This window comes from Alosa pseudoharengus, unplaced genomic scaffold, assembly GCF_046254945.1.
Source record: "Alosa pseudoharengus isolate Yale_2024_CS ecotype anadromous, Long Island Sound unplaced genomic scaffold, YU_APseudo_1.1 YU_APseudo_1.1_scf_22, whole genome shotgun sequence".
Lineage (NCBI taxonomy): Eukaryota > Metazoa > Chordata > Actinopteri > Clupeiformes > Clupeidae > Alosa > Alosa pseudoharengus.
The window spans coordinates 2,346,049-2,364,275 of NW_027468680.1; the positions used below are offsets into that span (position 1 = coordinate 2,346,049).

At 46.3% G+C, this 18,227-nt stretch overlaps 2 protein-coding genes across 14 annotated transcripts in view; one reads left to right on the plus strand and one right to left on the minus strand.

Moving 5' to 3' along the window:
• LOC143139620 (NACHT, LRR and PYD domains-containing protein 1 homolog) overlaps window positions 1-7,246 on the minus strand; it is a 33,031-nt gene extending 25,785 nt beyond the window's left edge. For 7 of the 12 annotated variants that reach the window (XR_012990443.1, XR_012990442.1, XR_012990444.1 and 4 more), the window contains exons 1-4: window positions 7,137-7,246; window positions 6,277-6,382; window positions 5,565-5,915; window positions 3,833-3,877 (exon numbers count right to left, since the gene is read on the minus strand). Coding sequence is in view for 9 of the 12 variants with exons in the window: in XM_076300218.1 (XP_076156333.1) it covers window positions 3,833-3,877; window positions 5,565-5,915; window positions 6,277-6,382; window positions 7,137-7,139 (505 nt within the window). In the remaining 3 variants the exon portion in view is untranslated. Of the gene's footprint in view, window positions 1-3,832; window positions 3,878-5,564; window positions 5,916-6,276 lie in introns of all 12 variants that reach the window. The other 5 variants (XM_076300216.1, XM_076300215.1, XM_076300212.1 and 2 more) reach the window with 5 other exon arrangements.
• Window positions 7,167-18,227, plus strand: part of LOC143139619 (uncharacterized) — a 33,560-nt gene continuing 22,499 nt past the window's right edge. Inside the window, exons 1-5 of one of the 2 annotated variants that reach the window (XM_076300210.1) lie at window positions 7,167-7,436; window positions 12,694-13,152; window positions 15,369-15,440; window positions 16,077-16,175; window positions 17,007-18,227. The exon at window positions 17,007-18,227 is cut by the window's right edge and continues 526 nt beyond it. In XM_076300210.1, coding sequence (XP_076156325.1) covers window positions 12,696-13,152; window positions 15,369-15,440; window positions 16,077-16,175; window positions 17,007-18,227 — 1,849 coding nt within the window. In that variant the 5' untranslated portion in view covers window positions 7,167-7,436; window positions 12,694-12,695. The remainder of the gene's footprint in view (window positions 7,437-12,693; window positions 13,153-15,368; window positions 15,441-16,076; window positions 16,176-17,006) is intronic. The other variant, XM_076300209.1, reaches the window with a different exon arrangement.

Sequence of the window (18,227 nt, forward strand, 5' to 3'; positions counted from 1 at the left end):
TGCCTTAACAATATATTATTAAATGTATTAACGTTACAGTAATAAGAACATCATCTGTCTGTCTAAGTGCGAGAGATAGAGAAGGGGGAGAGAGAGACAGAGAAAGAGAATAGTTCAAAGTAGGCCCAGTGGGCCTATAAGCCTAGGCTTAGTTCAAAGGGAAAGCTATCATATTTATTTCGTTAACGTTAATTCACCCAAATAAAATGACAAACATATAGGCCTATAAAACAAACAAATACATAAATAATGCTAACCTAATGAGATGGATGGTGTTGCTTTGCAGACGTTAATTTCTCAATGTCAGGTTCTAATGATGACAGCCTCAATCTGAGATCTGGTTCAATATTAAGTCTGTTCCGATATTTAGTCTTCAACATGACTAGGGATGAAAATCCTGATTCACAGAGGTAAGTGGTTGGAAAAGGCACAAGCCACTTCAGAGCTTTGTCGGACAGCTCGGGGTATTCTGTGGAAACTTTCAGCCAAAAAGCAGGCAGACATCTATCAGAAAAGTCCATTTTTAAAGCACTGTCACAGGACAGTTCGGCCAGGCTGTCTTGGTCTCTGGGGGTGAGGTTTGTCAGGGTGTAGTCATCCATGGTGGCAAACGGATTTCTAATCCAGTTCGCTGTGGTGTCGGGGGTTGGGAAATAAATCCGTAGCTGAGTTTTCAGCAGGTGCAGGTGCTGTCTGATATCATCTTGCACAGCACTTGAAAGATGCGTGTCTGAGCTGTCTAAAAAATCAGAAAGATTTGGAAATGAGTCATAGTTTGCCTCCTCCACGCGCCTGGCCCACATCCCCATCTTCTTGATTGCTGCTTCAACTTTGTCTTGCGTGTGAAAAAGAGTAACCGACTTCCCCTGTAGGCTCCTATTCAGTCCATTCAAGTGCTCAAAAATGTCAGACAGATATGCCAACTTGGCAAGCCAGTCTGCATCATTGAATCGGCCAGAAAGGTCGAACTTGGAATCAAGAAGAAACAGTCTCACCTCATCGCGCAACTCGTAAAGCCGTGCAAGCACCTTCCCTCTTGACAGCCACCGGACCTCCGTATGGAGCAGCAATTGTCGGTGCTCACTGCCCATCTCGTCGCATAAAACTGAAAACAGCCTTGAATTCAGCGGGCGGGCCTTGATGAAATTTACAGTTTTTACGGCTTCATCCAGAACAGTTTTGAGATCAGGAGGCATTCTTTTGGCTGCGAGAGCCTCTCTGTGGATGCTGCAGTGGATGGATTTTGCTTGCGGAGCAACTGCTTGCACACGTTTAACAAGGCCGCTGTGTTGGCCTACCATAGCTGCTGCCCCGTCTGTGCTTATTCCCACGCATCTTGACCAATCAATCCCATGTTCTGTGATGAAACCGTTCAACATGTCAAAAAGTGCCTCTGCGGTTGTGCGTGTCTGCAAAGGTTTACAAAAGAGAAAGTCCTCCTCTATTTCTCCGTTGTATTCATACCTTACGTAGGCGAGCAAGTTGGCGAGGTTCACTATGTCCGTGGATTCGTCCAGCTGAAGAGCAAAAAATTGACTGGCTTTGATCCGCGATATTAGCTGGTTGTTTACATTGCTGGCCATCTCCTCGATTCTGCGCTGCACAGTGTTGTCTGATAATGGAATGAAGTCCATTTGCTTTTGCGCTTTGTCACCCAGCATGACACCCACAGTCTCTTTAATAGCTGGCAGCACCACCTCCTCCCCGATTGTATGTGGCATCCCTTTTTTAGCTATGATTCGGGACACCCGGTATGAAACTTCCACTGCTTTAGCAGTAGCACCACCTGCAGATGTCGATTCCATCACTTTCTTGCTTGAGCGGTATTCCTGGAGCTTATTTTGGAAAAACTCGACTGGCTTGGACTTAAATTCCCCATGCTTGGTTTCCAGATGCCGGCGAAGATTTGACGGTTTCATGCTCTCGTTAGCCAGTGCCTCATAGCAACAAACGCAAACAGGTAACGGCTCGTCTTCGGGGCCAGAGTAGCTGAATCCCAGTGCTAAGTAGCTTTCATAGTATTTTCTTTTCACCCTCCTTTTCTTTATACCTTTATGAGGAATCTGGCCCGACTCACTGTCAATCTCTTCATTACAACTAAAGTTAACATCTGCCTCTTTTCTCTTCAGAGAACCTGTTGCCATCCACCGATCCATGTTGTGGTTCTTCTAACCAGTTCTGACCGTTAGCGGCATTGCACTTGAACGTCACAGCCTAGCGCCACTAGCCTTTTAGTCACACAATAATCACACAATAACTTCACTATTTAATTTTCATTTTAATTTGATATGAATATACATATTCTTAGAATATATGTTAGAATTTCCTGGTAAAATTAAGGTTTAAAAAAATATTATTTTATATTTTATTTTGCTTTTCCACGGACCACCTGCAGTACCCTCACGGACCACTAGTGGTCCGCGGACCACAGTTTGGGAATGACTGGTCTATGCGATTAAAAAACACGTGTGTGTGAAGTATCCAAACAATGATAACGCTTTCATTATGGCTGCTTTAGCGACAGACCTTGAGCTACTGTAAAGTGGGTTGGGTTCAATTTAGAAGTGTCCACTTCATTCGCCCTTTCCTTGATTCACAGCTACGTGAAATGTATTACTACTGATATGCAAAACTATTAACTTTTCGCCAAGAGGTGGCAGCTTGATACTGTAAGGTGTAAACCATTGGTTCCAAAGGAGATTTTATTTGGGTCGTCAGCATAGCCTAGTGACAATTTGTGTTGTGTAATAGGCCTAGCATAGGGCCTACCTTATATAGCATATAGTTTGTTAACAGTCACGGTTTTGTCATAACTCCCTCTATGCATTTTTGCATTTAGAATAGCTCTAAAACCGGGGGGCGAACACGTCGCGGGGGGGGGGGGGTCCAGTGCGTGGATATCTCAATCGCAAAATTAAACAATATTTCTATCGTGCGCCTACCATGGACTAGGCTGGGTGAAAATCAAAAGATTACGTCAAAAGATTGAGCTTAACCATGGACCTCATAGTTGCAAAATGCAAGGGAACATGAATCAGCATATTATTTGCACAAACAATAACGGACAGCTCTTCAACGTTGGCCGTTAAAATGTGTATAACAGTCTCGCAACGCATTTCATGAAGGCCCTTTTGGACATGTCAGTTATTTGCACCACTGGGTAAAACGGCATTTTGTTTTAGACTACTACTATTTAATTTGTGCATTGACAATAAAGCTGAATATCATTTGAACTAGATGACTAAACTTATGCATATGTAGAAGAAGAAACATTCACAAAAATCCATGACATGACCTCTCTTCTTGATAGCTGTTGAAAACTGCATGGAACTGACAGGGATTGTTTTGTTTAATAATAAATAAATAAATACATTATGCTGCTACCTTCTGCTTTTCCCAAATACAATGTAGCCTACAGGTGTACCTTTCATCAGTCCAGTTGCAATGGATGGACTGTGATGAACTGCCCTACTTGTGATTGTTTAAAGATGTTAAAGGTTTTATAACAATGCTACAGATTTTTTGGCCCAGAAACAAATCTATTCACCTTTGCAGCGCCAGTAGGCTACTTTGTGTGCGGAATGTGTGCAAACACACATTCCAAACAAGCATACACAAAAGTTTCAAGAGTGGGGGATGGAGTAGAAGATGGAGACAAATTCATTAATATTATTTATTTTCGCGGAATGGATGTGCAGGACTGAGCGGCGGTCATATTTTGTACCGCTATGCGGTACATCTAGTTTTATTTTATGTTTTAAAGGGACTTTAATGCTTTACCTGTGTTATGTGCAGGTGTTAGGATACAGGTGTAGATGTTTTAATGTCATACCTGTGTCAGGTTTAGCTGTTACCATAGGAGCACTGGAATCAACACCTGAGTTTTCAAAAAAAGAGAAATGAAGACAAACATGAGAGCTAGATTCACTCAAAATCTCAAAGTCCAAAGTCCAGCTCAACACAGCAGCTCAACCAGGGTTTCTGTTGTCCGGTAATTACCGGACATTGGCCGGAAAAAAAATGAAATGTCCGACAAAATTAAATCTCTCCGGTCAAATTGTCCGATTGAAATTGGCTAATAATCCCGTCCCCTAACGCAATCTGAATTTGAGAATAAGCCTTAATATGTAAGCCTATATTATACGTCCTCTGGCTATGTTTTTAAATGAACAGGCTCTACCGTTTGAAAAGTAAGCTATTAAACAACACGCATAGCCTATGCTGCATTTCAAATAGGAAGCGCACGCTTAAAACGTCCAACAACGAACAAATGAGTGAGGCGGTTCAAACATGGCCAGGCCCAGGCAGACTAGCCTTAAAAGTTTTTTCAGAGGCCAGACGCGATGGATGATGATAAATTGGTAACGTCTGAAGCCTCAGATGTCCGGTCAACTCCACCACCACCAGATAAAAAGCAGAAGTGTCGGGCGTATCTGTCGGAATCAGTGACATTGGAAGTGGAGTTGCGGGGGGTGCGGCCACTCCAAGACACTGTCATTCTCAGTGTACACTGGACATAAAGTGTTCTTTACCCAAAGCATACAGTAGGTCTATGCGTTCTCTGTCTATGATCATCTGCAGGGTTAGGGCCTCCTCGACGAGGCGATTACTGGTCCGCGGATAATTTCTGGCACAATTAAACGGTATCATTGAACCGCGGCCGAAAGAAAAAGAACCTAAACATTTCCCAGAATAGGAAACATTTCTTAATGTATTGTTATCAAATAAAGAGGCATAGCATTAGGTGGTGTGGTGTAGTGGTGTGAGCGCTCATTCTTGTGTGTGCGCATCTGTGTAAGTTAAACAGTCACCACTGGAGATAACGTGGGTAGCAGCAACAAACAACGTAGCCTTTTTAAAACAACGAACGAAGCGGACTCTTCTATACAGCCTGATTATACCATTCTTTAAGCTACATAGCCTGTCTCCAGTTTGACAAATTAAAAAGAGATAATAGGATATTTGACCGGCATATCATCAAAATGTCCGGAAAACGAAACCTCTGCCGGTCACTTTGACCGGCACCATTTTTTTCTAGCGGAAACTCTGAGCTCAACACAGCAGCCACTCATTCCAGCTCAACACAGCAGCTCAACACAGCAGCCATTCAATCCAGCTCAACACAGCAGCTCAACACAGGAGCCCCTCAGCTCAACACAGCAGCCCAACACATCAGCCACTCAGCTCAACACAGCAGCTCAACACATCAGCCACTCAGCTCAACACAGCAGCCCAACACATCAGCCACTCAGCTCAACACAGCAGCCCAACACATCAGCCACTCAGCTCAACACAGCAGCTCAACACAGCAGCTCAACACATCAGCCACTCAGCTCAACACAGCAGCTCAACACAGCAGCCATTCAGCTCAACACAGCAGCTCAACAAAGCAGCTCAACACAGCAGCCACTCAGTTCAGCTCAACACAGCAGCTCAACACAGAAGCTCAACACAGCAGCCACTCAGTCCAGCTCAACACAGCAGCCACTCAGTCCAGCTCAACACAGCAGCCACTCAGTCCAGCTCAACACAGCAGCCACTCAGTCCTGCATGCGTAACCCTACCTGAGCAGCTGTATGATATGTTAACGTCTCCTTGCACACTGGTGTTTGACAGCACTGGCACAGAAACATGGCTTCCATGGCAACTGGAAATGCTGACCCCTGGAGCTGGAGAGGGGCCTTGCCCTGAGCCCCCAAGGTCACCTGGAGCTGGTGAGGGGCTGTTGTCTGAGCCCCCAAGGTCACCTGGAGCTGGTGAGGGGCTGTTGTCTGAGCCCCCAAGGTCACCTGGAGCTGGTGAGGGGCTGTTGTCTGATCCCCCAAGGTCACCTGGAGCTGGTGAGGGGCTGTTGTCTGAGCCCCCAAATTCACCTGGAGCTGGTGAGGGGCCGTGTCCAGAGACCCCAAATGTACCTAATCAAAGACAGAGAAATAACAGGCACCCTCCAATGCATGCCAACCTATCCCACCCCACCTACAGTACATATTTACATTTAACACACTGGATGAACCAGGATGTGCGATAAAGATTTCTTTACATACAAGCTATAGCCTACTTCACAAAGACTCATTTTGCAGCAGTTAGAGGTCGGCCTGCATTTACCATGCCTTAGATGAATTCTATAGGCTATATGTAATACAGCATTTTTTCAGCAGGGTTTACTACAGGCTTGTAATAATAATAATAATAATAATAATAATAATAATAATAATAATAATAATAATAATAAGCAAATGAAAACTAAACAAGAGGTCAACATGTCATAGGCCTTACCGTTTCCACTCCCCATCCTGAATGACCTGGTAAAGTCGGTAATGACCTGGTAAAGTCGGTAATGACCTGGTAAAGTCGGTAATGACCTGGTAAAGTCGGTAATGACCTGGTAAAGTTGGTAATGACCTGGTAAAGTCGGTAATGACCTGGTAAAGTCGGTAATGCAAGGCAAGGTAAGGCCGTTTTTCCTGTATATTTCATACACATGGCAACTCAATGTAACAGTAACTACATTAACGCAAACGCAGGACAACAACCAATAACATGGCAACAATACATATTAAACCTTACTGAAGCTGTATTGAAATACAAAATATTTTAGCCGCAAGTGAGCACCAGCCACAATGTTTCGTTACACTTCCTTATTATTAGCCTATGACGCGCCCATTGCACATCTGTCCCGACTTATCCATCTCTTCTGTATCTGGACTATTCTTCTCTCCTCTCCTCCCTCCCTTACGACTTTGCTAGAACTATATTGTTCTATTATAACAACACCCCTCTCGCACTGTAGCCTACCTGTATTGTCTGAAGTGCTTGATTACATTTCTGTTGTAGGGGCTACGTCATGGTAGACATGTCTGATCATTACGCAGAATACGCAAAACACAATGATGTACCGCCTACTGAAAACTAGCTGGGAGATTGCAGTTTCATATGCAATTCATATGAAAACCACAGTCAAATGTAATGACTGAACACTAGCCTACCCATATGTTTCATTCAGACCCGTTCAATGCCTTAAAAATAGCCCACGAGAGCTCGTTACAATTGGCTGCTAATCCAAGAAAATCAGGAAGAATGGCGCCAACCAGCGCTGCTTTCAGTCTGACAGACGTCATTAAATATTATCAGCCTACCATATATATAAATCGAGTTGAGCTCAATCACGGGAAATGTAGGTTCGGCCTACGTTACATCTAGCGTACTTCCTGATGTAACTTCTTAGGACTTTTAAAAATCGCTTCCCTTGGCATGTGGGAGGAATCCTAACTAACAACTCTGTCTTACGCAATCCGCCCTTTGAAAACATCTTGTTTAAAAAAAAGAAAAGAAAACGCTCTTCTGCTTTCACTTTGTCCGAGTTCCCTTAAAGTTAGACCACTCGGCACGCACGCATGCACGGTTACCGCCCTGTCCACCGGGGGAAAAAAAAACAGGTAGGCAAACTGAGCACCTCATACTGAGGATCTTTCTACATGTCCATGAAGAATGAATCTTAATACTTTTGTTGAACGCCTTTAAGGATCACGGTGTCGTGCCGGCAGGATATGAGCGGAATCTCATGAAGAGAAATGATGTCCTAGGTGCGAAACCACCCTGCTAACGTAGCCCGCAAGTTGTAGCCTAGTAACCTACAACACAAACCATTTAGGACATTCTGGTTTAGGTTTAGGCTATAATGGTTGGTAGCAATATTGCATTTATACCCCGGCTAGCCTACTTTATAGGCTAAGCTATCAAAGTTATGAAATGTTTTCTGACCATAGGCATACCTCTCCATTCATGATCCTCAGTGCGGATCCTTCATGATCTGACGCGTTGATGTCATTGATGCATTGATGTTGATACAGTATTATTATTGTTATTAGCCTATTATTTGGGTGTCCTGTTTTTCTGAATTAATATAATTATACATTTTTGGTAGCAAATGTGTCTGAATGAACAATGTTATTATACTATTAATTAAAACACACACACACACACACACACACCAGAGTTTCCGCTAGAAAAAAATGGTGCCGGTCAAAGTGACCGGCAGAGGTTTCGTTTTGATGATATGCCGGTCAAATATCCTATTATCCCTTCTTAATTAGTCAAATTGAGGAAAACTGGAGACAGGCTATGTAGCTTAAAGAATGGTATAATCAGGCTGTATAGAAGAGTCCGATTCGTTCGTTGTTTTAAAAAGGCTACGTTGTTTGTTGCTGCTACCCACGTTATCTCCAGTGGTGACTGTTTAACTTACACAGATGCGCACACACAAGAATGAGCGCTCACACCACTACACCACACCACCTAATGCTATGCCTCTTTATTTGATAACAATACTGTAGCGTCGGTGGATGTTCATGTCTAACGTTGAATGAGTGTCTCCCAGAATGCAGTGCGAGTGAATGCTAGAATGTGTAATGTCGATTATAATAGTTGTAGTTACGTTTACCATGTTGTGTATTTGTTAGCGTGTTAGTCTCTTTAGTTGTACCTCATGTGTTTATCCTTGTGTTGATGTGTGTGGTAAACCCTTATTGTGTGTAGTATGTGCAGCTGAGACTACCCCTGTGTTGCCCTATGTAGTTGTCTGTGTCCATATGAGTCTTCCTGTTCCAATAAATGGCCGTCCTGGCCAAAGGTGAATCTTGTCTGAGGGTGAGATCGCTACATTGGTGTCAGAAGTGGGATGGGCCCCTCCCGGGGCGTGAAGATCGATCAAGACGGAGAAGAAGGCCGAAGACCAGACCAACAAGATGGCGGCGGACCTCAGCAGATGTTCCAATGGTTCTTTTAAGGACTAGCCAGCTCGCCAGTTCGGAGGATGGAGGACCTGACGGCCCGGCGCGGGACCTGTGCAGGCGACCAGCGGGACCAGCCCTGCACAGCCGACGAGAGCTGCCAGCGCTGGAGGAAGCGGCCCCGGCTGAGGAGTTCCCGGCTCGACGCCGATGTCGATGCTGCCGTCATCCGAGGATCTCATCCATAGAGAGCGCGAACTCTCTGACGACCTTGGAACACGACCACAGCGGCCGGGTTTACACCGCCAGCTACGGAAGAGCGTCAGCTGCCGGTCGAGAGTGTGATGGAGTCATAGCTGCTAGTTCGGGAGCTTGCGGTGCTCCAGCTAGTGACCAAGAGGGTAACGTCGACCTGTAGAGCCTTGGGAGCTATCGTTTTGTGGACTGTTTAAGTTTGAAGTGCGCACGTTCGACACAAGTCGGCGCAATGTTTTTCATGTTTTGTGTGAGTTTCTGTGTGTCCCGAGCCTGCTGAGAGGGTCGGGGTCTCCATTTCCCGCCACAGTGGAGCATCGTTGTGCTCGAGAGACAGCCGACAAAAGTTCTACACGAGGGCAGCGCGAGGAGGGACCTCGACGTGGACTGCTGACCGCCTGGAGATCGGCACACTGTGGACAGATGGCAACGGCCACGAGCTGTCACAGTAGCCGGAGGGGGCTACCGAACGTCCAGGGGTTCCAGCGTATCCGGGGGTTCGGCTTGCAGTGGGACTGTTTGCTGCTGTTTGAGGTAGTGCAGCTGCACGGCGGGAAACTGAGGGCCCAAGCGACACCACGACCCACGTCTGGCCGGTTCTGGTGCTTGTTCGGGGGAGAACTGACGTGACAGAGGCAGCCGAGAGCCCTTCCAGTCGGGATGGGTTATCGTGCAGCCGGAGGCTTTCCGGTCACTTGGACTAAGCACTGGGATTGACACCGACGCAGCCGCGAGCGGTGAGCTGAGCTGTCATTGCCGGGGACGACAATGGCTCGGGAGGGGGTTATGTAGCGTCGGTGGATGTTCATGTCTAACGTTGAATGAGTGTCTCCCAGAATGCAGTGCGAGTGAATGCTAGAATGTGTAATGTCGATTATAATAGTTGTAGTTACGTTTACCATGTTGTGTATTTGTTAGCGTGTTAGTCTCTTTAGTTGTACCTCATGTGTTTATCCTTGTGTTGATGTGTGTGGTAAACCCTTATTGTGTGTAGTATGTGCAGCTGAGACTACCCCTGTGTTGCCCTATGTAGTTGTCTGTGTCCATATGAGTCTTCCTGTTCCAATAAATGGCCGTCCTGGCCAAAGGTGAATCTTGTCTGAGGGTGAGATCGCTACAATACATTAAGAAATGTTTCCTATTCTGGGAAATGTTTAGGTTCTTTTCCGTTCGGCCGCGGTTCAATGATACCGTTTAATTGTGCCAGAAATTATCCGCGGACCAGTAATCGCCTCGTCGAGGAGGCCCTAACCCTGCAGATGATCATAGACAGAGAACGCATAGGCCTACTGTATGCTTTGGGTAAAGAACACTTTATATCCAGTGTACACGGAGAATGACAGTGTCTTGGAGCGGCCGCACCCCCCGCAACTCCACTTCCAATGTCACTGATTCCGACAGATACGCCCGACACTTCTGCTTTTTATCTGGTGGTGGTGGAGTTGACCGGACATCTGAGGCTTCAGACGTTACCAATTTATCATCATCCATCGCGTCTGGCCTCTGAAAAAACTTTTAAGGCTAGTCTGCCTGGGCCTGGCCATGTTTGAACCACCTCACTCATTTGTTCGTTGTTGGACGTTTTAAGCGTGCGCTTCCTATTTGAAATGCAGCATAGGCTATGCGTGTTGTTTAATAGCTTACTTTTCAAACGGTAGAGCCTGTTCATTTAAAAACATAGCCAGAGGACGTATAATATAGGCTTACATATTAAGGCTTTTTCTCAAATTCAGATTGCGTTAGGGGACGGGATTATTAGCCAATTTTAATCGGACAATTGGACCGGAGAGATTTAATTTTGTCGGACATTTCATTTTTTTCCCGGCCAATGTCCGGTAAACACACACACACATGCATACGCACACACACATACACACTCACACAGAAACACACACACACACACACATACATAGTTACACACACACATGCATACGCACACACACATATGCGCACACACACACACTCATACTCGCGCGCACACACACACACACACACACACACACAGTTACACACACACATGCATACGCACACACACATACGCACACACACACACACTCATACTCGCATGCACACACACACACACACACACACTCATACGCACACACACACAGAAACACACACATGCATACACACACACACAATCACACACAAACAAACACACACATGCATACACACACACACACACACACGCAGGCACACATACACACACACACACACACACACACACACACACACACACCCATATACAGAAACACACATTCTCACACACACACACACACACACACACACTCTCAGTCATACACACACACACACATGGATACATACACACGCACGCACACATACACAGTGCACACACAAAAGCTGTTAAGATTGCGACATTTCTGGGTTCAGGCCGTCGCCTGCCTGTTGGGCAATATGCACCCTGGGTGTCATAGTGTTCCTGTTTAGTGGGTTGTTTTGTTGTCTTTTCCTGTGTTTCAATCATGATAGTCTTTTCCTGTGTTTAAATCATGATAGTCTTTTCCTGTGTTTGTATCATAATAGTCTTTTCCTGTGTTTGTATCATGATAGTCTTTCCCTGTGTTTATATCATGATAGTCTTTCCCTGTGTTTTTAATAAATGTATGGGTATATAAGGTATATGAGGACACCCAGGAGGTAACCAAAGGAGTCCCAGCTCGCCAAACAGTTTTTGCTGCTTCTGATATGCATTTATTAAGTGTGTATTCCAGCATTTATTAAGTGTGTATTCCAGCATTTATTAAGTGTGGTTAAGCTGGGTATTCCAGCATTTATTAAGTTTGGTTGAGCTGGGTATTAAGTGTGGTTGAGCTGGGGATTTCAACATTTATGCAACAGTTTATTAACATTTGGTGTACTATATTGCACAATGTCTGGGGCAATCTAACATCAGCAATTGTAACATCTGATGTTAGAATATTTAAAATGTTAATGTATATGTTGAAAGGATAATGATGTTCAGTATCAAACGTGTGCTCTCTTTGAATAATAATACAATATGAAGTTTGTAGGAGGAAGATCAAATTTAGCTCTACATGTCCCTTTCTTCTGTACACAGACTAGTCATATTGATTGCACAAGCACAGCTGAAATGGATTGACTATAGATATTGGTTTTGTTTGTTTATTTGTTTAAAATAAAAACAGAGATAAGAACAGAGAAATCATATTGTGCCTCCTATTCAGCTAACCACCCCTTCTTAAGCAAACAGAATACTAAAGATTTGCTGAAAGCATGCTTTAAATCTAAACCATTGAAATGCCAGTTCACTATATAGGTCTACTTGAGGATGCAGGGGGGGGGGGGGGCAGTGGGAAGGTATCCTGATCGAAGCTAGCTTGGTTTTTCAGACTTTTCACTAATGGGTGGAATAGAAACGTAGCAAAATGGAAGTCAGTCATGTGACTGTTTGTGCATGTTATTAGCATGTTAATTAGTTAATCAACATGCCCCCAGAGTGTAGTGCTGTAGCTGCCTGGCTAATTTGGCTGATGGCTGGAGCAACTAGAGCTAAGTTAAACTGATTGTTTTCGGTTTTTTTTGTACTGACAGTATTCTGTGACCTCGAAAAACGGAGATCTATGCCAAAAAATCACCAGAATTCTACTTTAATTCGTTAATTAGCATGTCAATTGATGTCATGTCAGTTAAGTGATCTCTTCTGTTTTATTGTCTTTTCTCTTCCCAGGCATGGAGTTCATTTCAAAAGTCTCGGAGTGTGTTAGCCCGGTCCTCAGCGTGGCACTAGCGCTGTACGAGTGCTACAACGAAGTCCAGGCCAACAAGGAGCGCTGCGGTCGCCTGGTAGCACGAGTTCGGGTCGTGGAGAGCGTCGTGAGAGCCGTGAAGGATGAAGACGTTGATGACGAGCAGGTGCGGCGCGCCCTGGCGGACCTCCAGGAGATCCTGAGCTCGGCACTGGAGCTGGTGCGAAAGCACAGAGACGCGCACTGGTGCAAGCGCGCCATGAAGGCCAACGACCTGAAGGAGGAGTTCGGCGACCTGAACGAGCGGCTGAGTCAGGTGTCTGGCCGGCTGGCCCTCTGTCTGCAGCTGGAGGTCCTCAGGGAGGTGTTCGAGGCCAAGCGCCGGCAGAGCGAGGACCAGCGGGACGCAGAGAAGGACCAGCGGGAGTGGCGTGAAAAAGGTGAGAGAGGCCCACACAACCCCCCTGATCCAGGCCCACAAACCCCCCTGATCCCTGATCCAGGCCCACACAACCCCCCTGATCCCTGATCCAGGCCCACACAACCCCCCTGATCCCTGATCCAGGCCCACACAACCCCCCTGATCCAGGCCCACACAACCCCCTGATCCAGGCCCACACAACCCCCCTGATCCAGGCCCACACAACCCCCTGATCCAGGCCCACACAACCCCCCTGATCCAGGCCCACACACCCCCTGATCCAGGCCCACACAACCCCCCTGATCCAGGCCCACAAACCCCCCTGATCCAGGCCCACACAACCCCCCTGATCCAGGCCCACAAACCCCCCTGATCCCTGATCCAGGCCCACACAACCCCCCTGATCCCTGATCCAGGCCCACACAACCCCCTTGATCCAGGCCCACACAACCCCCCTGATCCAGGCCCACAAACCCCCCTGATCCAGGCCCACAAACCCCCCTGATCCCTGATCCAGGCCCACACAACCCCCCTGATCCAGGCCCACAAACCCCCCTGATCCCTGATCCAGGCCCACACAACCCCCATGATCCCTGATCCAGGCCCACACAACCCCCCTGATCCAGGCCCACAAACCCCCCTGATCCCTGATCCAGGCCCACACAACCCCCCTGATCCCCCTGATCCCTGATCCAGGCCCACAAACCCCCCTGATCCAGGCCCACACAGCCCCCCTGATCCAGGCCCACACAACCCCCCTGATCCAGGCCCACACAACCCCCCTGATCCAGGCCCACAAACCCCCCTGATCCCTGATCCAGGCCCACACAACCCCCCTGATCCCTGATCCAGGCCCACACAACCCCTCTGATCCAGGCCCACACAACCCCCCTGATCCCTGATCCAGGCCCACACAATCCCCTGATCCAGGCCCACACAACCCCCCTGATCCCTGATCCAGGCCCACACAACCCCCCTGATCCAGGCCCACACAACCCTGATCCAGGCCCACACAACCTGATCCCTGATCCAGGCCCACACAACACTGATCCAGGCCCACACAACCCCCCTGATCCAGGCCCACACAACCCTGATCCCTGATCCAGGCCCACACAACCCCCCTTATCCAGGCCCCCACAACCTCCCTGATCTATTTACATTTACATGTACTCATTTAGCAGACACTGTTATTCAAAGTGACTTGCACGTCATCTATATTGAAAGGGATTACATTGTCCCTGGAGCAACTTAGGGTTAAGGCGGGGATCACATTGGCCAGCGGCAAGCGTAACACAACACTCAGACCATAATAAGTTCTATCTCGTTCCTATGGTAACACAAACGGTTCGCCTTAACTGACAATTGAATACGCTCGGGTTGCACTTTGAAAGTTGAACCAAGTTCAACGCTCAGCTTGTTCAATGCTAGCATTACGCCAGCGTTGCCACCGTTCCGCTGCTCAACCATAGAGAACGATAGGAAACCTGCCGCTTGCTGCTGGCTAATGTGATCCCCGCCTAAGTGGAAGGCGGGTATTAAACCATATACAATTTTCAGGGTACTGCACGCTAGCCCAGCTCCTTAACCACTACACTACCACCACCCTACACACACACACACACACACACACACACACACACAAACACACACACACACACTACTGCACGCTAGCCCAGCTCCTTAACCACTACACTACCACCGCTCAGACCCAACGTCCCTGATCCAAACCCGACCTCAATCCCTAATACAAACCCAAAATATCTTTGCTGTGTGGACAAAACATGGTATTTTAGGACATCATCTTGCACTTTAGGAAACGCTGCTAGACACTTTTCACTTTTTTTACATTGTAATGATCAAACAACTGATTAATCGATAAAATAATCGACAGATTAATCAGCTATGATAGCATTATATTGCATGTGCCCTGATACACGTAGCATGATATTGCATTTGCCCTGATACACATAGCATGATATTGCATTTGCCCTGATACACATAGCATTATATTGCATTTGCCCTGATACACATAACATTATATTGCATTTGCCCTGATACACATAGCATTTGCCCTGATACACATAGCATTATATTGCATTTGCCCTGATACAGATAGCATGATATTGCATTTGCCCTGATACTCATAGCATGATATTGCATTTGCTCTGATACACATAGCATTATATTGTATTTTCTTTTGAAATGTTTTTTTTTAATTGTTTTTGGAACCTCTAGTGTTGCCTCTACTAGAAGGGATGGATGACAAAGTAGACCAAATACTGCATGGAGTTAACAACCTGCTCCAGGGTGAGTGAGAACAGTACTAATACTGCATGGAGTTAACAACCTGCTCCAGGGTGAGTGAGAACAGTACTAATACTGCATGGAGTTAACAACCTGCTCCAGGGTGAGTGAGAACAGTACTAATACTGCATGGAGTTAACAACCTGCTCCAGGGTGAGTGAGAACAGTACTAATACTGCATGGCGTTAGCAACCTGCTCCAGGGTGAGTGAGAACAGCGCTAATACTGCATGGAGTTAGCAACCTGCTCCAGGGTGAGTGAGAACAGTACTAATACTGCATGGAGTTAACAACCTGCTCCAGGGTGAGTGAGAACAGTACTAATACTGCATGGAGTTAGCAACCTGCTCCAGGGTGAGTGAGAACAGTACTAATACTGCATGGAGTTAACAACCTGCTCCAGGGTGAGTGAGAACAGCACTCGGTTACTTCGAGAAGTGCAGATCTATGCGAAAAATCGCTGGAATTCCCTTTGAATTGTTAACTGCACATTTTATGTTCAGGATGAAAGGAACTTGATGATGAGTTGTAAAACATTTGTGTAGTATGCCAATTTCACATCAACACATTCAACAATGTCTAGTATGCCAATTTCACATCAACACATTCAACAATATAATGACACTTTTATTTTCTACAGGAGGGAGAAGAGAGAATAAGTGGGACACAGTGGATAGAACTCAATCTGAATCCATTATCAACAAAAACGAGATGGACATTCTTCAGAGTCAGAAATTGTGTAAGTTTGATGTAGACATGAAAGTTAACAAATATGATATGCTTGAGTAAACAAATATGATATGCTTGCTACATTAGTAACAAATATGATACGCTTGAGTAAACAAATATGATATGATATGATATTCATGAGTAAACAAACATGATATGCTTGCTACATTAGTAAACAAACATGATATGCTTCCTACATTAGTAAACAAACATGATATGCTTGATACATTAGTAAACAAACATGACATCCTTGCTACATTAGTAAACAAATATGATATGCTTGCTACATTAGTAAAAAATATGATATGCTTGAGTAAACAAATATGATATGATATGATATTCATGAGTAAACAAACATGATATGCTTGCTACATTAGTAAACAAACATGATATGCTTGCTACATTAGTAAACAAATATGATATGCTTGCTACATTAGTAAACAAATATGATATGCTTGCTACATGATACGCTTGATACATTCAATGTGCACAGTGTCACCATCATTCATTATTCAAGACACACTTGGAGTTCAGTAACAACATTTCACATGGAAAAGCTGAAAGTTCACTTTTACATTGTTTTCCATGTCACAGGTCTCACTGGCATTTTATATTGTTGTGGGTCCTCTGCGCATGGGTATAAATGCCCCTGTTATACCGCATGGGTATAAATGCCCCTGTAATGATTTGTAGTTGGCAGTGCAGCCTAAGTACAGAATTGAGTCAATATGTACTTTTTGGTGTGAAAGAAAAACAATTTTGTGGACCAACCACAATAGTCTTTTACGAAGCACAGATTGTGTTGTAGCATCTAACTGCAAGAAACTGTTTGTGTGTGCAGATGAAACGTCAGTCTCCCAGTATAAGGCTCATGTCCGCGATAAGTTCGGCACGGTGCAGGAGTACAACTCGCGTCCGGGGGCGGATTACGTGGTCCTGACGGAGCGCTACACGGACCTGGTGATCGTGCAGAAGCACCGCGAGCAGAGGGAGCGGGAGGAGGAGATCCGCGTGCGAGGGAGGGAGCTTCTCCACAGAGTCTTCACCCGGGCCAGCAAGGAATACCTCTGCACCAGCGTGGACCAGCTCTTCAGCCCCAGCAGCAAGGGGGGGGAGGCCCCCAGAGCCGTCATCCTCCAGGGACACTCGGGGTACGGCAAGTCCTTCACCGCACAGAAGATCATCTACGACTGGGCGTCCGGCAGAATGTACCAGGACAGCTTCGATCTGGTGTTCCACCTGAAGGGGAAGGAGCTGAACAACATGAAGGAACACCTCTGTCTAGTCGACCTCCTGCTGCAGCATGATGAGATCGATAGACCCACAGTCTTGAAGGTGCTGCAGGAAGCACCACACAAGGTGCTCTTCCTCATAGATGGCTTCGATGAGCTCAGGTTGGCATCAGAGGAGGCTGGCTTCAAATCCTCACTGCCATCTGACCCTCAAACTCTGGCGAGCGTTAAGGTTGTTTTGGCAGCACTCTTGAGGGGTAAGATGCTGCGCAAGTCCTCCCTGCTGGTCACCACCAGGTCCACTGCACTAAAGGCTCTTAGTGACATGCTGAAAGAGCCTCAGCGCTTCACCGAGATCCTCGGGTTCTCCGACAGAGGGGTGGAGACCTACTTCCGGGCCTTCTTTGCGAGGGAGGAAAACCCAGCGGTTTGGAAGAAGGCTCTGAGGCATGTGAAGGACAACGAGACTCTCCTCACGGCGTGTTTCATTCCCGTCACCTGCTGGATTGTGTGCAACGTCTTCAAAGACGTGTTCAAGAACGAGACGGACATGATCAGAGGCCTGGACACCAGCACGTCCATATTTGCACACTTCGTTTTCACCCAGATGAAGCATCACGGGGCGGATCTCGATGAGAACGAGTGGATCAGCCTTTTGAGGAACCTGGGTCAGCTCGCGAAGGACGGCATCCTCAAGCAGAAAGTCCTGTTTGACGAGCGTGACGTGAAGCAGCTGGTGTCCAACCACCACCTCGTCCCTTTCCTCTGCAAGTTCTTCCTGAGGAAGCTCAATGTCGTGACCAAGTACAGCTTCATGCACCTCAGCTTCC